The 24,079-nt window shown below is 53.9% G+C and overlaps 1 protein-coding gene across 1 annotated transcript in view; it reads right to left on the bottom strand.

Annotated features, from left to right (window-relative positions):
- The window catches only part of Wscd2 (WSC domain containing 2), a 38,104-nt gene extending 22,513 nt beyond the window's left edge, over window positions 1-15,591 (bottom strand). The window contains exons 1-3 of the mRNA XM_055606067.1: window positions 15,014-15,591; window positions 8,147-8,261; window positions 5,953-6,137 (exon numbers count right to left, since the gene is read on the bottom strand). Of these exons, the coding sequence (XP_055462042.1) occupies window positions 5,953-6,137; window positions 8,147-8,261; window positions 15,014-15,410 (697 nt within the window). The 5' untranslated portion in view covers window positions 15,411-15,591. The remainder of the gene's footprint in view (window positions 1-5,952; window positions 6,138-8,146; window positions 8,262-15,013) is intronic.
- Between the last annotated feature and the right edge of the window lie 8,488 nt (window positions 15,592-24,079).

Here is a 24,079-nt window from a genome sequence, read left to right as displayed (position 1 = left end):
TGGGGGAGCAGTGCAGCAGGCAGAGTCAGCTCTAGGAGCTGCCCGTCTTCAGGACATAGGATCTTCCTGTTCTGAGGTGCTGGGTAAGACTGCATAGCCTCAGAGCTCTTGACAGCAGGGGGAAGATATGTGAGCCTTCTAAGTGAGCCAGGAGAGAGTCCAGCCAACTCTCAGGAGTCTGGGGAGCCCGGCTCTTTCTGTCCACTACAGATTCGTCAGCTGGACACCCAGCATGCCAATGGTGGCCGAGATCCTGAGTCTTCCCACTTCCCTCCTTCCCCCATCTTTGGTATGGGTCACAAGACTGTCTGCCTAGTGTCGCTTGCATTTGAAAATGAAAGTGAAGTGGCCGGTGGCTCCCCGGCCTCCCTGTGGCATAAAAAAGATTTGGATTCCCACAGCATTAGGCTGACATTTTCTTGTTGGAAAAATTTCTGGAGCCCAGTGAAAAGGGGATCAGCCTTAAGCCAGATAGACTGGGTGACGATTGACTTATTCTCTCCCTCACTTGTGCATATAGGCTCAGTACTAGGCAGTGTTATTTGTCAGTGCCTCTTTAATGTGCACCCATCCTGCACAGAATGAGGGTGACCAGACACTATGTCTTACTGTCTAGAATGTTACTTTCCCAGGAACCACCCTCAGGCAAACATAGGTGAGAGCTGGGGAATCAATACTCCTGTGTTCTTTTCCTTGAGTAGGCCACCTCTGAAGCCTGGGTAGTATGTGCCAGAGAGTTCCAGAGGACTTCGGGGGAGTCCTCATGAGTGGCTGGGTCCACGAGGGACTCTTTACTGGCTGCTTTTAGCCTTGCCACTCCATTCCCCAGCAGAGACACAGCGGCAGCAGCCCCCAGTCACCTTGTACGCGGGGCAACAGTGTAAGCACTCATAGTGAAGAATGTCTCATGGAGGTCAGGGCTGCAGCCTCTCATGGCCACTTCCTAGTCACGCTCTACCACAGCCCTTGCCAAAGAGCAGTAACGGTGACTGTGACAGAGGCTTGCTGTGTGCATCGTGGAGCGGAACATATTTCATAGAGTATCTCACAACAGCCTGTGAGGCCAGCAGTACTGTTACCCTGTTTTACAGGGAGACAGCCCGAGACTTAGAAGGACCCTGTGTCCAGGTCCCACGGCCAGCGGGAAGCAGAGCTGGCTTTTGTCCCCAGTCTTCTTGCACATCAGAAGTGCTTTCCCACCTCTGCCTCTCCACATGAGCTGTACCCGGCTCTAACGAGGGGCTCTGGGGATCCCCCTGCTAGCAATCCCATGATTGCTCTCAGGCTCCGCAGCAGGGTCCTACAATGGCCGCAGAAGCCTGTGCCCCACATTTTGACAATGTCAGCTCTTATTGGCAGTCTAGCAGGGACATGCGTGACCCCGACAGCTTGAGCTATTTTACTAGAAAGACTTGAGCAGAGCAATGGCGCACTGACCCTCTTATTTAAGAGACCCGGAAGTCCTGTCACTTCATTGTTCTGGTGGTTCACAAAAAGATGAGGTAAGTGTCAGTGAGTGTCAGCTCAGAGGCAGACATGGAGGAGTCCTCCTTAGTCTGAAAGAGGCCATGGCCCCTGGATAATTAGGGCAAGTTCTACTGCACTAAAAATGCTGGCTAGGGGATGCTACTTGCTGGCCTCAGCCAATGAGATACCTACAGTCAGAGAGGCATTGATTACAGAAGGGGTCTCCCTGTCCAAGGGGAGGTTCAAGGCCGCTGTTTGTAGACATCACCAGAAGGTCCCCAGGATGTTGGAAATCCAAGAAGCTTGAACTGGGTAGTTCTCAGAGCAAAGTCGGGGACTCCGTCAGGAGCAGCATGCGCCATGCAGATCTGTCTGGACCCTCACTTGCTTGGTGGTCCCAGAGATGGTTCAAGTTGTCCCCAATTTACAGACCATGATCAGAGACTCAGAATGGATCTGCAGCTCGGCCAGAGTCAGTGTAGCAAAGAAACAGAAATCGGAGTGGAAAAATCCACACATCTCGCCTTGCCTGCCTGCTTTCGGGAATTGTGTGGAGAGGTGCAGGCTGAGTCCACCTGTTACGACTGGCCCTGCCTCCCAATACTGTGGCATCCACCAGTGCCATATGTTAGAGTCTGGCAGAGAAGGAGCTGGCAAGATCCATCCAAAGAGACACGAGATTCCTGGACAAGCTGGAGGTAGGGGTGGTAGGAAGAAAGTACCAATGGACAGAGAGTGCATACACCCATCCCAGAATTCTTCCAACTCTCAGAGATGGGAATCTCCAGGGTTATCAATCCCAGGCAAAATCTACTATCCAGCTGGGAGGTATTCGCTGGGTATTGGGTTCTTCAGTGTTATTGTGAATTTCATAATACCTCATCAGAGCAGGAGAGAGCGCAAGGTCAGAGTAGGAACCAGAGGCAGGGCGAAGAGATGGTAAGAAGGAGAAGGGGAGAGAGGAAGAAAAGGGCTGAGCCCAGCAACAGCGCTGGGTGGCAGTCACAGGGTTTGAAATGCACCCGATGGCTGTCAGCACCACGGACAGCGCTCTGGATCCTCTCCACCTAAATCCTGCAAGCATCCTCAGGCATACAGACTCTCTCGCAACCTCCTATAAAATCACAATGTTCTCCAATTACCAGCTGGTCTCTCCCTCAGGGGAGAAAGCTGAACTCAACGGCACATTTAGCAAACCGTTGTGACAAATGCAATCTCACCAAGAAGGTAGTCCATTTCTTGGTTCTTTTGGACCAAGAGTGAATCTGTGTGCCCTGGGGCCTTCGTCAAGGCAGAACGGCAGGGCACCAGCAGAGACTGGTCCAGCCCACCAGGAACAGCCCTATTGCAGGAACAAGCAATCCCTCCCAGCCCACCAGGGTGGCACTCAGAAAAAAAAAGCCCCTGGAGGATCTTCTGATTGGAAGTGTTCTGTGTGAGTTCTCAAGAGACTCTGCAAATGGAGTCCTGTTTCTACCTTCTCCATTTCCCAGAAAGGCTCTCTCACTTCTTCACCTGTGTCACCCACACTGAGTTGGCTGTGAGCCAGTGACCTGGACGACACACCTTTCTGAGTTGTTTATGGCGGAAGCAGATCCCAGCAATGGGAGTCAAGGGCACTCTGGAGTCAGAGCAAAGGAAGCAGAGATGTCGTAAGTCTTAGAGGCAGGAGACAGGAAAGGGGGTCAGGGGTCAGCAAAGGAGTTGGGCTGAAGCTGAGTCTTTGCAGAACTGGCAATGTTCCAATCGGGAGTCAGAAACCTGTTTCCAGCCACCCTTTAGATCCCCCAGAAGGCACCTGGGCATCAGAAAGAAGTGCCCATCGCCATTCCTGATGCGCAACCAGGCTTTTCCAGGTCCAGGTCCAGGCCATTTGCTTAGATTTCCCTGGGGTTCCTTGTCATGTGTCTCAAGTCTGGGTGTCCTTTCCTTCTCTACCAGGTGAACGAAGCTTTATCCACCGTGAGAACCCCACCAAATGTGTTCTCTTCTATGGCATCACCCAGGGTGTTCCACAGGGCTACTTCTGCTCTCTATGCCTCAGTTTCCACAAGTGTACATATAATGGAGACAGACGAGGAAGGTGCTTCCAACAAGGCATTCACTGAATATGGACCGTTGACTCAACCCAACTAGCAGCCAACTGTTACCCCAGGATTGCGGCCTCCTTGGAAGAGAGCCTGCACCTCCCACACTGAGTCTACAAGAAAATGCACAGCTCCCTGTTTCAGTTTCTCCATACACCACACTGCTGAGTGAGAGCCTAGCAGGCATCTCGGCTGGATATCTGTCAACTGCAACCGCCTGTCTTCTTACCCACACCGCCTCCATTCTAGTCTCAGGAGAAGCAGCCTTGAGGTTCATAACTAGGCTTGGGCTTTCCTTCAGTTTCCCCGTGAAAGGCTTCAGACTGTGCAGACCACACTGGAAACATCTTCTCAACCTGTGGGTCGTGACCCCTTTGGGGGTTGAATAACCCTTTCACAGGGGTCACATATCAGATAGACTGCACATCAGATATTTACACTAGGATTCATAACAATAGTAAAAGTGCAGTTATGAAGTAGCAATGAAAATAATCTTACAGTTGGGGGGGGGTCACCACAACACGAGGAACTGTATTAAAGGGTCGCAGCGTTAGGAAGGCTGGGAACCGCTGCCGAGCTCTGCTCTCAGTAGAAATGGCCCCATCTCCTTCTGGACAGGATACAACACAAGGATGCTTTTCCCAGGCAGTATGGTGCTCCGCCCAGGGGTCTTTTGCCACCACAGCATGGGCAGGCTGGGCGGGGGGGAAGGAGGGAGACGCCACCCTGGCCTCCCCTGTCCTCTCTGTATGAGTGAAGATCACCTCACACAAGAGAGCTCACCAGCTCACTCACCGTGTGTTTGTTACACCCCTCATCTAGCTGATATGCCTTTAAGTGTCACACCACAGAACCAGAGCGGGGTTGGGGCCGAGGAGGTTCCCAGGTTATCTAGTTAGCGAGACACACCACTGAAATGTTTCCCACCATCCCAGCCGCATCTGCAGTCAGCGGTAGCATCATCCCAGTGGCTGCAATACTCTGAGGTCATCTCTTCAGATGGCCAAAGTGTCACCACTATAGCCTCTTGAATATCAGTACAAATGTGGCCAGTTGTGAGGACGTGCAAGCTGCCATTGATTTAGAACCCCGCTGCACCAATGGTCAGAGACCCAAGCCCGCCCACTGCACTGGCTCTCTCCAGCTGAGGTTTCCCACCTCTGCGCTTTGCCGGCAGGGCCTTCAGACCTGAGCCAAGGTGACTAGGCACATTTGAAAAACGACGGCACACTCAACGCTGCTCGCTGAGGCGCACAGCTTGCACGAGGCTACCGAGGTCCAGGCTCTCAAGCCCTGAACATACTGCCATGTGCCAGACTATGACAGAGACGCCCTCTGAGAAGATGCCCTATCCCTACAGCCGGCCACATGTGAGGCCGCAGCCAACACACCCGTGAAAGAACTCACGTACAGAGGACAGGAGCTATGGACCAACAGCCTAGAACGGCTTGTGGGCACCGTCCGGGTATGGAACCCAACTGGGTCTGTATCTCAGGCCTGTCACCCCACCTGCTCTGGAGGCTCAGGCTTCAGGAAGGAGCTGCAGGACAATGACCACAGAAAGGATGTCCCCGCCTCTCCTACCACGTCCTCTCCTTGGTTTGCGAACTGCAGAGTTTTCCCAGCAAGACTCTGGCTGGGGACGCTAGCGAGCCTTGCAGAAGCTTTTGGAGGAGCAGAGAAGTGTGCTGAGCTGGAGAAGGTCCCCACTGCTCACTGTGGCTGTGGCACTGAGGCAGGTTTCTCACCACAAGTGGGAGTGGGTCAAAGCAGTGTCTCATGCTTTCCAACCTCCCTTTTCAAGTCCCTCCCTCCTTCTCCCTCCCTCTCCCTCTCATTCCCTGCCTCCCTCCCTCTTCCTCTCCTTCCCTGCCTCCCTCCTTCCCTCTTCCTCTTCTTCTCTTCCCTTTCCCTCCCTCCCTCTTCCTCTCCTTCCCTGCATCCCTCCCTCCCTCTTCCTCTCTTTTTATTTGCAGTCCTGAAGACTGACCCAGGGCCTTGCATATGACAGACAAGTGCTCTGTCCTAAGATACACACCCAGCACCTTCCCATCCCTTAAATGTTTTGGAGACTGGTTCTCCCTATGTTGCCCAGGCTGGCCTCAAACTTCCTCTTGTCGCCTAGGCTGTCCTCGACTTAGAATCATTCCCCCTAGCCTCCCCAGTAGCAGGGATGTCAGGCCTGCGCCGCCACCAGGTCTGGCTTTCCTCCCGCCTATTTCAAGGGTCACCGTGAGGATGACATGAGCTACTCTGTATAAAGTGCTCAGGAAAGAACAAGGGCTTTGAACTCTGCAGTCTTGGTTACACTGCTCTAGCACATTGAAGCTGAGCCCATCAGGACCCGCAGAGCGGGCAGTGGGGGACCGGCCGACACTGGTGTCCCGAACTCACGTACACCTTCGGGCAGACTCCTGGGCCAGCTGCAGCCGGTAGACGGACAGGCGGTTGACGCCGCCACACACGCTGCCGCGCTCTCCCTTGCAGTCCATGTCACACTCCGCTTCGCTCACGTTGGCAGCCTGGATCTTGTGGCCGCAGTAGCACTCGGCTCCGAACTCCAGCCCAGCATACAGGTAACCCCTGTGGGAGGCTGCTGTCAGGAGGGGCGATGCCACCAGGGGGACCCCCAGGGGACAGGGGACTGCACAGTGTCTCCAGGAGGCATGGACACCAAGGAAGGAGAGCATGGGGGGGGGGACTTCAGCAAGGGGCAGGGAGCTTGGAGGAGGAAATGGGGTCACACCCACTCCAAAGGGCAGGACAACCTTCTGGAAGTCACAGAGCGTGGGGAGTCAGCGACCCCTGGGGACACTCATCAGCCCTCATCACTGCCTGATGTGTTCTGACCCTTATACTACCCTCTCCATGCCCACATTAGTACACTCATGCATAACACACACACACACACACACACACACACACACACACACACACACACACCCCCTCACTCTGTACACACACATATTTATACCTCCACAGGTACTCACTCATATCCACACACTAACTCGTGCATACACATAAACACATCCACACACACATTCACTCATGTGCACAGAAACATTCACACATCCACACACTCACTCTTACACATTTATACATTCACAGATATACACACACAGTTACCAACACACACTCGGGACACACACACTCACAATATTCAAATATATTCACACACACACACATTACTGCCACCCTGTCCCTCCCCCACTCCTTTCACCTCTGAAGGACCCAACCTCTCCCTTCCAGGAAACAGCCCCCCAGGGTGACACCTCACTAAGCAGCAATGGGGAAGGGGAGGAGGGAGGGTGCTTGTATCCCTTTGGCAGGCTACAAAACCAAGCTTACATACCCAGCCAAGAAAAAAAAAAAAAAAATTCTTCCCTGAAAACAAAGCCAAACAAAATTCCAGGAGCTGTGAGGGTATGCTATTTTTTTCCTAGCCGTGGAATCCTTTCCTAAAAAGGCCGCTCAGTGGACACCAGTCTAAACACATGGAAGGAGGCTGCTGGCTCCGGCTGAGAATTTGGGGAGGGGGAAGCCTTGTCAGCCAGCCCCCTGGCCACCATGCTCCCAGAGTCACGGGGGCTCCTTAGACAGCAGCCTGCAAGAAACATCCCTGGAGGAGATGCCGATGACAAGGCCTATCTCCCGGATCCCCACGCAGTGCTGGGGAGACAGGCAGAGCCACCCAGACCGGGGCCCGCACATGCCCTGGAGAGCCCTGGTGACCTGGTGGCATTACTCTTGTCCCATCTACCTGCTCTTCCTGGAAGAGAAGGCAAGGGCGGCTGACATGGGCATCTTGGAACCTCATTGCAGGAACTGCCTCCATGTCCCTTCCCTCTGAGCCTGCTTCTTATGCATCCCTTGAACCCCCTCTCCTGCAAAGGAACCTGTTGGCAGCAGCAAAATTCCCCAAGGACGTATGTTATCAGGTCTGAAACAAGGGACAGCCTGGAACTCAGAGCCAGAAGGGATGAAGGCTGAGGAGGAGGGACGCTGTTCTAGAGAGGGCTCACCAGCATCCAGGAAGGGGCTTGTATGGTGGCTGGCCTCCTGGCTGGGGAGAGCTGGGAGTCCGCAACGAGTTAGCAAACTGCCTTTTTATAAGAGGTGGAGTTTAAAAGCAGGCATGATGGCACAGGCCTGCAATCCGAGTGACTCGGGGGCCCAAGGCAGGAGGGCTGCAAAGACTCTCGATGACACGACCAGCATTTCTCAGAGACAGTCGGGTGCCAGGACTAACCTCACCCACATAACCAGCTGACCACAAACACCATACCTTACAGCCTGCTCCTCGGTCCGGCCCACACAGCCGCACAGTCACGCTCCCACAGACCATGTTTGCTTGCCACGCATGTATGTGCATACCCATGCAGACACATGTGCCCAGACACATATGAATCCATGCATACATGGGTGTGCACACACACAAATCAACCACTCTTGCAGTCCTCTTTTTTTTCACACCCCCTTGTTCACCCTCTGACAAGGCAAGGCAAAGGGCACCAAGAAGGAACACCGGGTGGAAAGGGTTGGAAGGGATATGTCTGGGGGTGGGGTGGCAGCGGTGGGGCGGGGCGCACTACCGTTCAGCACAGTTGTCCTGGCAACGGAAGACTGTCATCTTTTTGTAGTCGAAAAAGGACACACCTCGCAGAGCCCGGCTCTGAGTGTCGTCCAGGTAGCAGCCGATGTACTTGGCTGTGGGGAAAGAGGAAGAGTGTGTAAGTACAGCTGAGGATGAAGCTGGAGGGATGCAGGAGGAGGGCCCCGTGCGCCCCTTGCTGTGTGGCTTTGCCAAGTGTGTGGTACCTAGGTCCATCCTCAGGGCACACACAGGAGATGGGAAATCCCGGGCCTTGGCCAATCAGGGCAATGGGGACCAACGTAAGGTTGCAGGTCCTGAAGACACAGGGCACCAGAGGGACCCCCTTCCCTGGGCACAGCCAAGGGCAGGGGTTTTCTGGTGACAGTGGGCACTGGGGCATTCCCCTAGCTCAGGAGGAGCCCCACACTACCCAGGACAAGGCCTGTCTTAGTGTCTGTGGACGGTCCGCAGGCTGCCTCAAGGGTCTCACCGCACTTGGATGACTCAAGGTTCGACCTCACTTCACTGTTACTCCCCATCTGGTCTAGATGGGGTTGGATGGCCTTGTTCCCCCTGCAGTGGGGATGAAGCCACCCACCGGTCTGCTGGAGTGGGATGAGTCACGAACACCCCCGCCCCGGTTATACTGTCCTGTGTGTGCTAGGTTCAGAGTTCTGGTTAGCAGGGTAAGAAAGTGCCCATTCAATGGGCTGGCTAAAACACTTCACAGTTTGTCTCTCTGGGGGACATGGGCAGATGCTTCTGTGCCAAGAATCACTTCAAATGGTATCTAAGAACCACACAGGCATCAACACTGACTCAGACACAAAGACAGCGCCTTACAGTTTGTGCAAAATCTTTTTTTTTCTTAACATTTCCCCAATGCTATGGTAAGTGCCTCATACACATGACTCACTGAATTTTCACTGAGACTCTGTGAGGATATTATCTGTGCTCTGTGGTTCAGAGAGGGTGCTATCTGCTCAGGGTAACACAGCTTGTGTAAACGAGGCCAGAGTTAGACACACACAGCGTGGTTCCAGCTCTCTCTTCTGTATGTTTGGGATATTCCTGTATGCTGGACAGACCTGGCGTTCTCCCGCCCTACAGAGGAGAGACCCAGCTCAAAGCTGGATGAAGACTCGAACGTAGGTCTACAGGACCCACACTGGCTCTTTCTGCCCCTTCTCTTTAAAGAGTTGGATCCAGCTAGATCCTGGGATTAAATGGCCTTCCCAGGGAGTGATCAGGAAAACCTGAATACCATCTGACACTTCCTCTGCCTAGGAGGCCCCCCAGGTTAAATGGGAGGAGGCCCTTTTCCTGTCCTTGTACTGGGGAGCAGGGCTCTGTCCACCACTTGTAGTTGTCAACTCTGCTGGACGCTGGTCTCCGTCCTGGTGACCTGGACTTCCTTCGTACAGCAGAGGTGATGGGCTCTGCTGAGAACAGTCTGGCTTCAAAGGGAGCATCGCTGCCCCCCCGTGAGCCCACCCATCACTTGTGATAGCCTTTCAGGGTCCTGGTGGTTGTTGTTCTTGCTAGACATCCCAAATGCCTCGTGCCTCAGAGAGAATCTCAGCGGAGAGGGCGCTGCAGGGCGCAGCGCAGGGCCATGCACACGTGTTTCGTTCTGGGCCTCTGCTAAAGGACTGGGCACCTAAGGATGGTGGGTCTTTGTTTATTTCTGTCTCAGGGAAAACCCAGGGCTCGACACATACTCAGACATCCCTCTACCACAGAGCCACGCTTTCGGCCTTCTCAAACTTTACAAACCTTTTCTTTTTTTTTAAGGAAGCCATTTTTAAAGTATGTCTACATGCATGTGTGTGTGTGCATTCGTGTGTGTTTGTGTGTGTGTGAGAATGTTATGTGTGTCCAGGTGCCTGCAAAGCCAGTGTGTGTGTGTGTGTGTGTGTGTGTGTGTGTGTGTGTGTGTGAATGGCATGTGTACACTGAGGTGCCAGCAAAGCCAGAAGAGGGTTTGAATCCCCTGGAGTTACAGGAGGTTGTGAGCTGCCTGATGTGGGTGCTAGGAATGTCACTCATGCCCTCCTCAAGGGCTGCCCATGCTCCTAACCACTAAGCCACTAAGTGGATCTCCAGCCCCATGGAGATCCACTTCACTGGCAGAAAGCCAATCATCAGGACACTGACATCCTTTGCCGTCCCCTCCTGAGGGCCAGTTTACACACAGATCTTACCTGCCCTCCCCACAGGGGTACCCAGCCAAGCTGGGGTCAGTAGCAATGCCCACCCACGAGCCTGCTGGACTCAAGATAGGGCATGAGGTCCATGCTCTGAACCCTTAAATATTAAAGCTGGCCATGCTGGCACCTGCCTTCCCTGCCTCATGACAATGGCATTCCATAATACCAAAGATGCCAATGGTTATAGTCCCTTGTACCAAGTTCAGTGTGTGCAGGAGAGAGAGAGAAAGACAGAGACAGAGAGACAGACAGAGACACAGATATAGAGAGGGGTGAGAGAGGAGAGAGCATTAAGAAATGTGGTTTGTTTTGTTTTGTTTTGTTTTTTTGAGGCAGGGTTTCACTGTGCAGCCTTGGCTGTCCTGGACTCATTTTGTAGACCAGGCTGTCCTTGAACTCACAGTAATCCACCTGCCTCTGCCTCCCTGAGTGCTGGGATTAAAGGTGTGTGATTAAGAAATGTTGAAGCCCAGGTTCAGAGCCTTTCTGCAGGCTGGTGGCATGGCAGGACAGACGGACATTCTCCAGGACTCTGATGCTAAAGCTCATTGACCTGGTGAATCCATCCACAAGGAGGTCCTGGAGCAAACCTGGAGGTCTGTCACCTCCAACGCGCTGTTTTAGAGGCAGGACAGTGGAGGCTTCTCCACTCTGCTCATACGCCAGGGTGGAGGACCAGAGAGGAAGGGCTCCTGCAGTGACAGTCAGTACTGGCTCATATGTCCTTCTCCCCCAAACCTGCACTTTTAGTTTGAAATGACATGCTCACTATGGCAGAGAGTGCTTTTTCAGTTTGTGTGGTGTGACACGGGGGATGGAACCCAGGGCTCTGGAAACCCAGGGGTCTATCTGGAGTACTGAAAGCTGCATGACTCCTCCCCGGGCCAGCATTAAGCTGAGATGTCCCACACAGCAGGTACACACATCTACTGAAGGAACACTTGAGTGTCTGTTTCCTTATCTGTCAACAGGAGGAGATACAAGGTCCTCTGGATGTTTTGAACATGGGCATTTCACACACCATTGCCCAATGAAGTCAACGTCAAGGGCCTGGTGGTTCCTCCCTGCCAGCTTCTCTGGTCCCTATAACCGGAACCTCATGGCACTGCCAAGCTTGAGCTCAGCCATGTGATTGCCAAACACCGGACCTTTCCCAGGGCCTGTGCTCAAATCCCACTGCAGTGGCAGAAGCTCTCAGAGGTGAGGTGTGTAAAACAGTGCCTAGTCACAGGCCACACCAAGGGGGATTAATGGCTGAGTTTACACAATCCATCAGCATCTCCAGGGCCCTAGAGACCAATGAAATAGCTACGGGATGCAGACTGGTGATTTATCTCCAGCTCAGAGTCCAGAATGTAACAACCTCCTCTTCTCACACTTTTTCTTATGCTCTTAATAATCTTTTTATGGAAGGCCCTCCTCTCTGATGGAGGCCATTTGCTAAGAGGGCGGCTGAGCCCAGGCAGGGGTACATTTTTCTTCTGTTGTGAACGGGACTCGAACACTGTGCACCTATCATTACCTCCACCCATTCATCCGTCCCATCCACAGGTGCCACACGCTCTGACCAGCGTCCTCAGTTCATCTCATTTGGTCACGTGGTCATCCTCTGACCAGGCCATCAACCTTGTTGGTTTGGGGCCGCCCTCCAACTAAAGATGCTGGCTGCACCCAGGGATCTGACTTCTTGCCGGGTGCCAGCTCCACCGGCTGCAGTTCTTTCCCTCCCCTTTACAGTCCCAGGGCTCTGAGGATCAAGTCTTGCATGCCCACGACCTGCAGGTCTCCAGTGGCTTGGAAGAGAGCCAGGCTTCAGGCTCCAGCGTCAGGCCAGAGCAGCATTCTGAGAGCTGACCTAAGATGCTGAACTCCAAGTAAGTCCCTCAACAAGGAGGACACTGCCTGTCTCCGAGGCTGCCTGCCGAGGGCCCAGAGCTTGGGGCCGCTTTTCTACATGCTCTTCCTTCTCTCTCTGCGTTTCACAAAATATGTACAAGCTCAGTGTGCTGGGCCGCGCGCAGCATCGAGAAGAAGGTTCGCATGCTCTGGAAACCAGTGGCTCTTGTTTCGGACTCCAGCTCTTCTGCAAACAACCAGTGTAGCCATCACGAGCCACGTGCAAAATGGCCTCTAACTCATGGAGCGGTGCTAGTGAGGTAAAGCAATGAGTTGCTCCAACATGGTCCAGCCCGCAGCGACCACTGAGAACACATACCAGTACCAGCCACGGGGCAGCTGTTAAGTGACATCACAAACCAGAGGGTGTGCCAGGCGTGTCGCGCATGGAGCAGGTGCTCAGCAAATGGCATCACTCCCGTCAACAGCCATAGTGGCCACATAGTGGTCTCCCAGTATCTATCCCACAGCGGTGGGGTCCAGCATCCCCCACATTTATGAAGTGCAGTATCTGCACAGGACTCAGACCCTTCCTCCCTCACATGCTCAGCAGTTCTCTCTAAATGGCTTTAGTCCCTAACGTGGTGTGAACACTGAAAATACAAGGGGGATAGCCAGGGTGTGATCCATACAAATACATTTTTTCCTTAGGTCTTTTTTTGGTCTGTGGTTGGCTGAATCTCAGGGTATGAACCCTCAGCTATGGAGCGCTGACTGCATTTGATTCTCACAAACCCACGGGGACACTGTCACGCAGATCCACTGTCACAAGGGCTACCACATGGCACAGGGCAGAAAAAGAGCCTTTGATCAGACTTGGATGGGGCGGTGTTCTGGGTGTGGACAAAGCTGAAATGGAGGTCTCCTGGCAGAGGGAGAGTCGCCCGTTCATTTACTCATCCATCCATACCGGGTAAGCTACAGAGGCGCACCTGCGCTGTCCCGGGTGCTGACGGGCTGAGCTGGCCAAGACTGGAACACCTCTGCCCTCCTGGATCAGAGGCCCAGCTGTTCAAGCAACAGGCCTCTGCCCGGTGCTGTGTGGCAACAGAGTAAATCTGGGGGGATGGGTGTGTGTGTGTGTGACTGTGACGAGGCATGAGGTGAAGATGGTTGGGACATTCCGGGACGTAGCTATGGGAGGAGGAAGGGACATGGGGAGCTATGCAGATGTAGGCTGAATGGGCTGAGATCCTGAGCAAAGACAGCAGGGCACTCAGTGGACAGCAAGAAGGGCAGTGGGCTACAGTGGAGGAGGGAATCTGAGACGTAAATGGATGGTTAAGCTGGGACTGGTACCCTAGGCCAAGCCTGTTCTGTCTCCTCCCTTCTGTGAGCTCCAGGTCTCTCACAGGGCTGGAAAGTAGGAGTCTCCTACACAGCTTCTGAGCCAGGTTCAAGGCCACCTGTCCCTGTTCCTAGGATGGGTCCCTTTGTGAATCCTGTACCTTCAGGGGGCAGAGGAGGGTGGAGAAGGGCTTCCTACAATGGCACTCTAAGGCTTGTGGAACCAATCCATCCTCTCACCCCATCCTCACAGGGTTCCCTGAACATCCTCCCATATTAATACCATGAGCTGTGGCTATGGAAGGTCTCCCAGCCTGCTGGTCACTGGTAGCTGCCAGTGCAATGGTGACGCCTTCAGAGGAAGCCAAACATCTGGGCAGATGGGGCTTAAACTCCAGGTTCCATACCTGGTGCCTGCTTGCTTTTAGTTTAACTTATTTTTGGTGGTGTGTGTGGTGGTGTGTGTGGTGGTGGCTATGTGCCAGAGACCATAAGATCCCCCTGGAGCTGGGATTACAGGTAGCCATGAACCACCTGACATGGGTGCTGGGACTGGAACTCTGGGTCTTCTACAGGTGATTTTGCTCTTAGCTGCTCATCCCTCCTGTGGCATCTGTTTGTGAGACAGGGTCTCCTAGCCTAGGCTGGCCTCCACTTTCCTATGTGGCTAAGAATGGCCCTGAACTTCTGATCCTCCTGCTTCTACCTTAGCGCTGGGATTACAGACGTGCCCTGCCCTCCCTGGGAACCCTGCTCTATCCACTGAGCAACCCGCCCCCAGCCCTGCACACCTGCTAAACATGCATGAGCTCATCTGCACCCTGTTCAAGCCTGTGACATGTACCGATAATCAGAATCCTTTTGGGTGTAAAAGGCTGAGAGACTGTGACAAGGCAACGGAATTTACCCAGGGCTGTGTTAGCGCCTGGAGCGTCTTTGCCAGGCCGGAGTGCAGCAGATGCAGAGCTGTTTGGTACAGACTTCGCTTTGCTAAGCAGCTGCCACTGATCCTGAGCTCCTGGTGCCTTTTTTTTTTTTTTTTTCCCTTTGAGACAGAGTCTCATATAGCCCAGGCTAGCCTCCAGCTCCTCCTAGCTCAGCCTCTCAACCTCAGGAATGGCAATAGGCATCACCTGGCCCAGCCACCTCCCTAACGACAGGAAGCACAGCAACTCTGTTGAGCACGTGTTCACTGCTGACCCCAGGACACTCAAGAGTTCTAGAAACACTGATGCTGGCATTTCTGTGTGTTTAACCAGCTGTGGTAAAGGGCACAGGGACTGTAAACCGAGGCCAGTGTAAAGGTTCAAATGGACCCTGCCAACTGAGGAGCTGTGTAACCTGCTCACTGTGGATGACAGTGCAAATTTCCCACATCCACGAGGGTCTGGAGCTCCGTGACCAGTTGCTGGCTGTTATTCTTTGTGTTCTGTGTTTTCTTCCCTCCTCCCTCAGTCCCTCCAGACTCTTACCTCTCTCCTCCTCCTTTTCCTTCTCCTTCTCCCGGACAACCCTCCCCTTGAGGGCTCTGCTCCAGGTTCCTCCGTAGTCGCCCAGCTTGGCTCTCTCGCTGGTGTCCTTGCTCTTGAGCGAGGGTCCGTACCTGCGCGTGATGCTGGAGGCCTCCCCGGCGTCCCGGAAACCTCTGCCCAAGTGCAGGTCACCCAGGAAGGGCAGCTCCGCTTCTACCGGGCTCCCCGCCGCGGGGCTGGCCTGGCTTTGGGGCACAGCAGGCTGGCCCACGAAGCCCGAATGCAGGAAGACGAGGCTCCCGGCGGTCAGGTATATAGCCAGCAGGGTAAAGAAGCGCACGGGCTTCCGGCGGAAATATCGGAAACACCGCTGGAACTTGAACCAGAGCTTGGCCATAGCCGGATCATTCCGGACTGGCTCAGGGCTGGCTGGGCTGATGGCTGGGAAGGGGCGTGGAGGGCGTGGCTTCCCGGAACTCCACAGGGATGAAACTCTGTGGTATTCTGATCCCTCCACCAGAGGAGACAGTGTAGCAGGTCAGCACCTGGCTGAGTCCGGAGGAGATGAGGACAGAGGTTGCCGGTGTCCCAAGGTTAAGGAGAGCTGCCCGGGGCCAAGAAAGACGAAGTACAGGACACGGTCCCCTTTCCCCACATCTTGTTCCTCAACCCAGAGTGTGGCTAAAGAACTCTGGTGACAGGGACTGGGGAACGGAGCCCCACCGCTTCTGCTCACTCAGGCCCCTTCTCAGCCCCTTGGGCTGTTGTGCCGGATTAGTTCACCGAGGGCTTTAATGCTGCCCTCTCCTCTAGCTCCAGCGGGCGACCGAGCTGTGTGCCACCTTCTGGGGACACGTGCTGGGAGGCCTCCATCTGGTCAGGCTTCAGGGCACCGGGCTACCACCTGCAACACAGTAGTGGACACAGGCATGAGGCCCCTACCAAAGCAGGGACTGTAAAGAGATCCCGAGAGGCCTCAGGAGGGGGCGCAAAGGCCCAGAGAAGACTGGAGGCCAGCAGCAGCAGCAGAAGCACCCTGAGAGCAGGGCTGCATGGGCTCCAGGGCTCCGGAACCCCGCCTGCACTCTTTGCCACACTGGAATTCGGTGCTTCAATCCTACTGGGTTGGGGGCTGGGGTTTGTTTAGGATCTGCACACACCTTCCTGCGGGTTTCCAAACACCTCACGTATCCTAGACCACCTAACACAATGTCTGCGTTCAAGTTCTTTTTACAAGGCACTAAAGACAATACTGGCAAAGGAGGACTTTTCTAGGCATTCAGTATAAACGGGTGTGTGTGCGTGTTGAGTGTGTGTGCATCTGTAAGGGTGTGTTTGAGTGGGTAGTAGCTGTGTGTCTGGAGAGCAGAGGTCGATGCTGAATAACTTCTGCAGTTACTCTCCCCCTATTGTGTTTTGAGATACCATCTTTTCCACAAAACTGGAAGTTAACTCAGCAACACTGCCTGGCCAGGGAGCTCCAGCTAGCCTCCTGCCTCTGCCCTCCCAGCAATGAGGCTCTGAATTCAGATTACCATGTTTAGGTGGCCAATTTTTTTTTATCAACTGAGCCATCTCCCCAGCCCCAGGCATTTTTCCCCTCACTGGCTTTTTTCCCCACGGTTGGTTGAATCTGTGCGTAGAAGCTGCCAGGTGGGCAGGCCGGAGCTGCTTGCTCTTCCCTCTCTACACAAGCTTTGTCTCTATTTGTCAAATATGCATGCGCGGGTTTGTGGGTTCCCACAAGTCCAGAGGAAACCTCAGAGACGTGGCTGCCCAAACCCCTTCATCTCACTCTCCCCAAGGAATATTAAAGGAGACCAGCTGTGTTCCAGCTCAAGCTGAGATGCAGAGATAAAACACACCTCCCAGGGCTCCTGTTCTAATGCAGAAATCAAATCTCCAGGCAGCCATCACTGCCTGAGGGGAAATGGGAAGTGAGGGAAGCAGGCTGAGGAAGCAACCCATCCACTGATCAGTATTTGCTGACGGGCCCCAGGTGGCCAGCTCAGTGCCTCCTTTGTCCATCTTCTCTTCTCTCCTGTCTCAAGGGGCCATTTAAAACCACTGGGTTGCTTGTTTTTTTCTTGCTATTTGTTTTTTGTTTTAGATAGGGTCTTGTGTAGCCCAGGCTAGACTCAAACTTGCTCTAAGCCACGAACTCCTGTTCTTCCTGCTTCTACCTCGCATGTGCTGGGATTACAGGTAAGTGCCATTATCTTGGTTGGCCAAACCACAGCTCTTAACCCTTCTGACTCGGCCTCTTCCCACACACTCTGGACACTTTCTGACAATTCAGAGATAGCCCCAAGGCAAGACTGCATCTCTTTCCAGCTACTGCAGCAACTTCCCCTGGTCAGGGCCTCTCCGAGGAGGGTCTGATTGTTGGGAATTCAAATTGTCCTGGCAGCTGCTGAGAAGTTCTGACTTTCCAGCTAGCATCTCTGGTGTCACAGATGGGTGGCCTCGGAGAATGCTCATGGGCACAAGAAGCTGAGAACTCCATTCTGGACTATTTGCCAGAAGGAAAACAAGGATGGAGATTAAGTGTTGGGCAATGCTGTTTCACGTTGCCAGCAGCAGGGGGCGAAAGGACGCTCTCAGCCAATGCAAGGAGGACCCAATAGTCCATGGCCGGCGAAAGGGCCCCCGAGTGGCCCCTCAGGCCACACAAAAGCACAGGAGCTTCACTGAGGTGTTGGGTAGTGTCTGCCCCCCCACTCCTTCAGAAGCACTACTGCACCAGCCACCTTTTAGGCACGTGGAATTGGTAACTAAGCACAGCACAAAAATCCACACACTTGTAGTGCCAAATGTCCGTTTGTCCATCCATCACCTTCAGCCTCTACATACCAATCAATTATCCACCCATCTATCTTTGTATTCATCTGTCAGCCTGTCTACCCATCCATCCAGTTCTCCACTTAGCCAGCTACCGTCTATCCTTCCAGTTACATGGAACAGGCTGCTCCCGCCTAACCTGACGCTTCAAGGTAGCTTTCCTATATCTGCGGGGTCAAAGGCTGCTCTCTGGGGGAAGCCGTCCTCTGCTCCATGTTCCCGTGCTCCAGGGATTCCTCAGGATCCTCAAACCTGACACTGTAAACCCAAAGCTGCAGAGCAGGGATATTCTCTAGGAAGGGCCTGGCCAGGAGGCAGAAAGCAGTGGGCGGAGCCAGACCACAAGAGTCCTGAGTGCCAAGGCCCTGCTACTGGCACAGAACTCACCGGGGTTCCACGGACACTGCATTTCAGCCCCCACCCCACCTCCTGCTTTTGGAGGCAGTGCCTCCTGTAGCCCAGGCTGCCTCAGATTCACCATGAAGCCAGAGACGACCTTGAACTTTCAAGCTCTTCCCACCTCTGCCTCACAAGAACTGGGGATATGGGAATGCACCTCAGCTGGCTTAAGGGGTCTGGTACTTTGGGAGGACACCCACCCCTTCCCCACCTTGAGCACTGAAGATTACAGATCTTTAGGTCAAAGTGTGAGCCCTGGCGAGAAGCCCACCTGGCTTCATCTAACTTGGAGAGAGACGCGTTTTCACCAGCCTCCATCTCCCTGCCTCTCCCCTCCATTGTTGGAGGATTGAACGAAACTGTAGGAAGACAATGGAAACACTCAAGGCTGCCCCGCTGCTCACCTGCCTCCCCAGGCTCCTGTGAGCGCCTGGGAAGCTATCTGCCACATAGCGAGGAACACGGTGTCGGCCCCTTCAGCAGTTCCCTTGCTGGCGATGTTTCTATGTCTGCCTCTTTGGTTGTTCCCCCTCTGTTCTCTATATTACCTTAAGTGGCTGCCAGGTGGGCGTTTGGGGGACACCGAACTCATTAGCAGCCAGGCAGAAGACAGAAATAGACGGGTGTGGGGTGGGCTGAAGACTCAAGGAAGAGGGACAGAGAGCAGGGGCCACGCCACCTCCCCTTCAGGAGAATGTTGCAAATTCGAGTTTCCTACCCACACCTTCCTGCTGGGGCTGGGAGGGAAAGCCCCCCCCCCCCGGGGAGTCTGAGCCCCACACACCATGCCTTAGCCCCAGCACCTGGTGTTCAGTCCGTCCCCAGGCTGTTTGCAGTGGAGAAGGTGAGGACAGAAGGGGCTGCCCCTCACCCCAGGCCTTAATGTGAAATCAAGACCGAGGGCTGATGGGCTCAGGTAGTAGACAGGGGTGGAATCTGGGGCTCAGGGGGAGGGAGCATGTTGTATCACTTAGGGTGGGTCTCCGAGTCACAGTGCCCTGTCCTCAGAGAAAGCTAACTGTTTCTCTACCTCCCGGAGCTGGCAGCCCTCCCCCACTCAGCAGCTCTCCCTAAGACCGCATCTCTCCCTCCTTCCTCCCTCTCACAGACAGAAATCCCCCTCCAGAGAGAACAGGATGGGATAATTAGTTAGCCACCATTCGCTGAGCACCTACTTTATTCCGGGTGCCCTGTTTAAAGGGCTTTCAAGCCCGCCCGCCCTACCTCTCCCTCTCTCCTCACTGTGTGTGAGGCAGCTCCCCGGAGTCCTCCCAAGTCCATAAACCTTGCACCCATCCACAGCGTTGCATTGACTCCGGCGAGCTCTTTCCTCCTTCTGTCTCTATCACCTGGGGACTCTGTGGTATTGACGCCCTCCCTTGGCAGTCACAGTATCTGGACCTCCCTGGGCTGCACTTGTCTCTCTGTAAGGCGAATCAGTCACAGAGAGATGCTGGGTAGGGTCTGGGGTTGTCACTTGTTGAGGATGCTCTCACGGCCCCCTGCTCTTTACTGCAGGAGACCCCGAGTCTCAGTGTCTTCATCTGTGAAATCTGTCCCTGCCTCAGTGGGCATGGGCAGGGTCTTCAACAGAAGCCCTGAATGCAGATTATTTTTTAACACCAGAAACAACCAATGTAGGGGCTGAGCCACCAAATAAGAGATTCTTGAGGGAGACCGGAAGGAAACTTTTAGGAAGGAAACTTTTAGGCTGGGGAGAGGTTGGGCCTTTCTTCCTTACACCAGAGCCTGACCAAGGTGGTCAGAGGCAGTTGGGGACTAAACAGGTCTAGGGACTAACTAAACCTATGACCAAAGTTTTCCTCAGAAATATCTGCAGAGAAACACAGCTGGTGAGAGCTGATGGCTTCCTGGTGCTGGAGAGGAGCCTGTCTGGGTCATCTCTGTCTTCACCTCCTACCTCTTGACAGCACGGACCACCGGGGAGATGAGAGGCCCTGTTGCTGAAGGAGGTGTGTGTCTCCCAGGAAGAGTTTCTGTCCAGCCTGGGCGGCTTGTCGCACACACCCAGCCCATACACATCTCCTGGCTTCATCTCATTTTGCTTTCAGAGTTTAGCTTAATCTGTTATCATAGTGTATGTGTGTGCACACACAGGCACACATTGCATGTGGAGGTCAGAGGTCAACTTCCTTAGTTCTCGCCTTATGCTCTGGGTTCCGGGGGCTAAAGTTGGGTTCTGCAGCAAGTGCTGAGCCAGCTGGTTTGCCCCATCTTTTGTTTTGAGATAAAGGTCTCATATAACCTGAGGTACCCTCAAATGCCGTATGTGCCTGAGGATGGCCTTGGACTGCTGATCCTCCTGTTCCCACCTCTTGGCACACCCTATAAAGCTCAACATTGTCCCATCTTCCCTATAATACTGTGCAGTCCTGAGGCAGAGGAGTGGAGAAACTGAGACTCTTAGTTCTCATCATTGTTTACCCAAAACTCCAAATGAATCCATTTCCCTCTGCCAGTTTCTGTTTCACGACTTCTTTAAAATCCAGGGAAACTGAGGCAGGGAGTTCCAGAGCCTCCTAAGTGCCTGGCTGTCCAAAGACAGAGCAAATGTAATTCCCCAGTGAGAAGAAGGAGAAAACAGATGAGCAGGAAGGGGACACTGAGTCAGGAGCCAAACCTTGGACCTTGACGCCTCTAGGGGCTTGGACACTGTCATCAGCACACAGTACAAGGTACAACGTATGGGCTCAGAGAGTCTTTGCCACACCCAGTCTCCACAGAGCAGCAGCCTAGGCCTAACATTCTCCTCCATCCAACGCAGCCAAGGCTACTGAGGAAATCGGGGGAGTCCTTATTCAAGGGCCATATGTTGCCAGGGAAACCGGGTCCCTTTTGGATTCTTAGTCTTCTTAATAAAAGGATTTTAAAACAGACTCAAAAGGGAACTTGGGGACAATTAGTGTCTGAGAGAAAAGCAGCAGGGTAGGCAAGCTGTGAATCCTGGCAGCTGCCTGGAGGAAGGAGATGGGGAAGAGGAAGAGAGAGCAAGCCATGTCCTTTTAAGATAGGGTCCAGAAAAGCCGGCAGGTCCAGTAATGGAATCCAAGCATCACAGGGCAGATGAGGGGTGGGGACAGCTTCAGAGAAAGCGTGAGAAAGCCCAACCTGCCTGGGAATGAAGGCACAGGCTTTGACCAGGATCTGAAAGGATAGGAAGAGGGAAAAGAAAAAGTTCTTCTTTTCAGAATGAGAGTACTGAGTGTAAGATGCCTTGCAAGTGTCTGCAGCATCCCTGCTACAGGAGGGGCTTCCGGGACAGAAACGTGCTTTTGGAGTGATGACCCAGCTCTGCTCATACTGTAACAGCATATACATGTCACATTTTGTCCAGGACCACGGAACACGCGACACTGAACACAGCCGTGAGGCCTGGGACACGAAGAGTAGCCTCCAACCCCAAGAAGGAAGCGTATGCAAATGACCACAGGCCCGACCTTCAGAGCTGAACCCCACCAGTGTTGACAGCGTGGGCAAGGACTACTGTGCTTTCTGACTAACTGCCGCATCGACAAATACGACCGTTTGCACATTAAGGTGACCATGGTTGGCTGCAATTCGTCACCCATTTCACACAGCTAGGAGAGTGGATTTCGATGTTCTAACACAAGGAAATGAGGACTGTCCCAGGCAATAGACGAGCTGGTCCCTCTGATCTTCTCATCACACATCTCACATGGACGAAAGCATCGCCCTGGGCTCTACGACACACACTATTATTTTAAGCTGCCATTAAAAGGGTTTGTAATCGTTGGTTTGGCTATTTTCCAGGAAAGGATGGTCACATCCTTGCCCGCTCTGGGCTGGGAAGGTAAGAGAAGCTGTAGAAAGGGAGGCCTGGAGAGAACAAGGTAGGCAGCTATGTTCTGTCCAGCGGTTCTGATGACCCGGCTGAGACACAGTCCCCATCTGTGGTCCTCTCTACCAGGCAGCTGGCTGCCTTCTGCAGCCCGGATCATTCCCTTCCCCAAGAGAGAGCCTCGTAAAGCAGGGCCCTGGGCCCCTATCATTAAGCCATCTGGAGTCATCGCTCTCCTGCAGGCGCTGCTGTGTCGTGGGTCAATTAGTGTTCATTTGCATAGGCATCCTTAATAGGCTGCTAATTGTCAGGGGGATAATGGATGGTTCTGTTCATGGGCAGAATGTTTATCCAGGGGCCAGACCCATGGGGGTGGCAGAGCTAGGAGAAAGGGAAAGAAGACCTGGAGGCCGGAGGAGGGCATGGGAGGAAGGAGGGGACCGGTTCTGCTGTGTGGAGCCTGCAGCATGGTCTGGCGGTTGGGCTTCCCCATGCTCCAGCTTGCTTCTCCAGTCTGCTCGGTTAGCATAACTGGAAAGCACAAGTACCAAGGGGGAAACTCTATGGGTCCAGAAGGACCCTCTGGGAGCTGTCTGGGAGCTGAGAACTCCAGAGAAGGTCCCCAGCAGGGGGACACCGGGCAGCATGTACTGACTGGATACTGGGACAAGAGTGGGTTCATCACACACAGGCTGCACCTCAAGCTGTCCCCGAACTTGTGGTCAACTGTGTCCCTGCTTCCCAAGGGAGCCCACACAGGGTGGAAGAGGGAGGTCCAAAGGTTCCTTCTGGGGCGTGTGATGCCGTCCCTGCTCAGAACCAGGAGGCACAATCCCTTCTTGGTGGGCCTCAGGCCTGTGGCCACAAACCTGCGGTGTTCTGTGTGGCCTCTTGACGAACACATCTCCTGACCTGTGTCTGAAAAGGGACTTGAGGACCATCACTCTCGCTCCAGAGCTCACACTACCCTCCAGTCAGCTTCATCTTCCTTAGAGTGAGGAGCATGGAGCAGGATAGGAGGCTGAGATGTACCACCCGGCAAAGTGGCGTTCTCTAACTAAAGGGGAAACTGAGGCTTAGAGACTCGTGTCCCTGCGAGACGCCTGATACGGACAGGCCAGAAGGAGGTGTCCAGTGACATCAGAAAGCAAGGTTCCCCAAACCAGCCAGGACAGGCCCGATGGCTTATACATGAAGGACTCAGAGAGCCTAACAGAGGGACCAGGGCCACACAGCCAGGCCAGAACTGAGTAGCTCCAGACACTCCGGTCCTGTGTCCACACTGCTCTGGTTCAGCTCCTTCTAGCCACAATCGCCAGCATACTGCCACTTGTTGACACACCCAGTGAGACTCTAATTTGGGAACAGTGACTACTTCCATTAGAAACTCTTCCCCAGAGAGGAATTTTCCACCCAGGATCAGCCAGAGAGTACACATTGGCTGGGGGAGGAAGTTCTGCCCACCCCTCCCCTGACCCAGTAGCTCCCTCAAGGCCATGAGAGACCCACTGCAGTTTGGACCTTCGTGTCCCCCATCATGACCTCTCCAGGGGACTGCACAGTGGTTTTAATGCTCCCTCGACAGACAAGAGAGTCAATCTGCTTAACAGAAGTTCAGCCGATAAGCAGCCAGACACCACTCAGACCCAGGCTTGTGTGAATCTAGAACCTTCTGCCCACTGCCGATCTGCGGCCTCCAGTCTGATGAGAAAGCTGGGAATGAGGACTTCCCAGAAGGTGCAGAGGTCACTGGCCCTCAGGAATGAATCTTCATCGTGGCCTTCAGTGGCTAGAAGGGTTCTACGCCACCAATATCTCCTCCAATGCCTCCCCCCCTCCCCAGAGGACAACCACAGGCAGAAAGAGAATATTCCCCAGCTCCTCAGTCAACCATCTAAACATCAGCAGAGGAGACGGTGTCACAGCCCCCTCTTGGCACACCCTGCGCCTGCCCTTCTCCCACCCAGCAGTCATGTACCATTATATCCCATGCTGTCCCTCCTCAT

Source organism: Psammomys obesus, unplaced genomic scaffold (genome assembly GCF_907164565.1).
Source record: "Psammomys obesus unplaced genomic scaffold, mPsaObe1.curated_primary_1811, whole genome shotgun sequence".
Lineage (NCBI taxonomy): Eukaryota > Metazoa > Chordata > Mammalia > Rodentia > Muridae > Psammomys > Psammomys obesus.
Note: the sequence above shows the minus strand (reverse complement) of the source record. Positions and strands in the feature narration are given on the sequence as shown.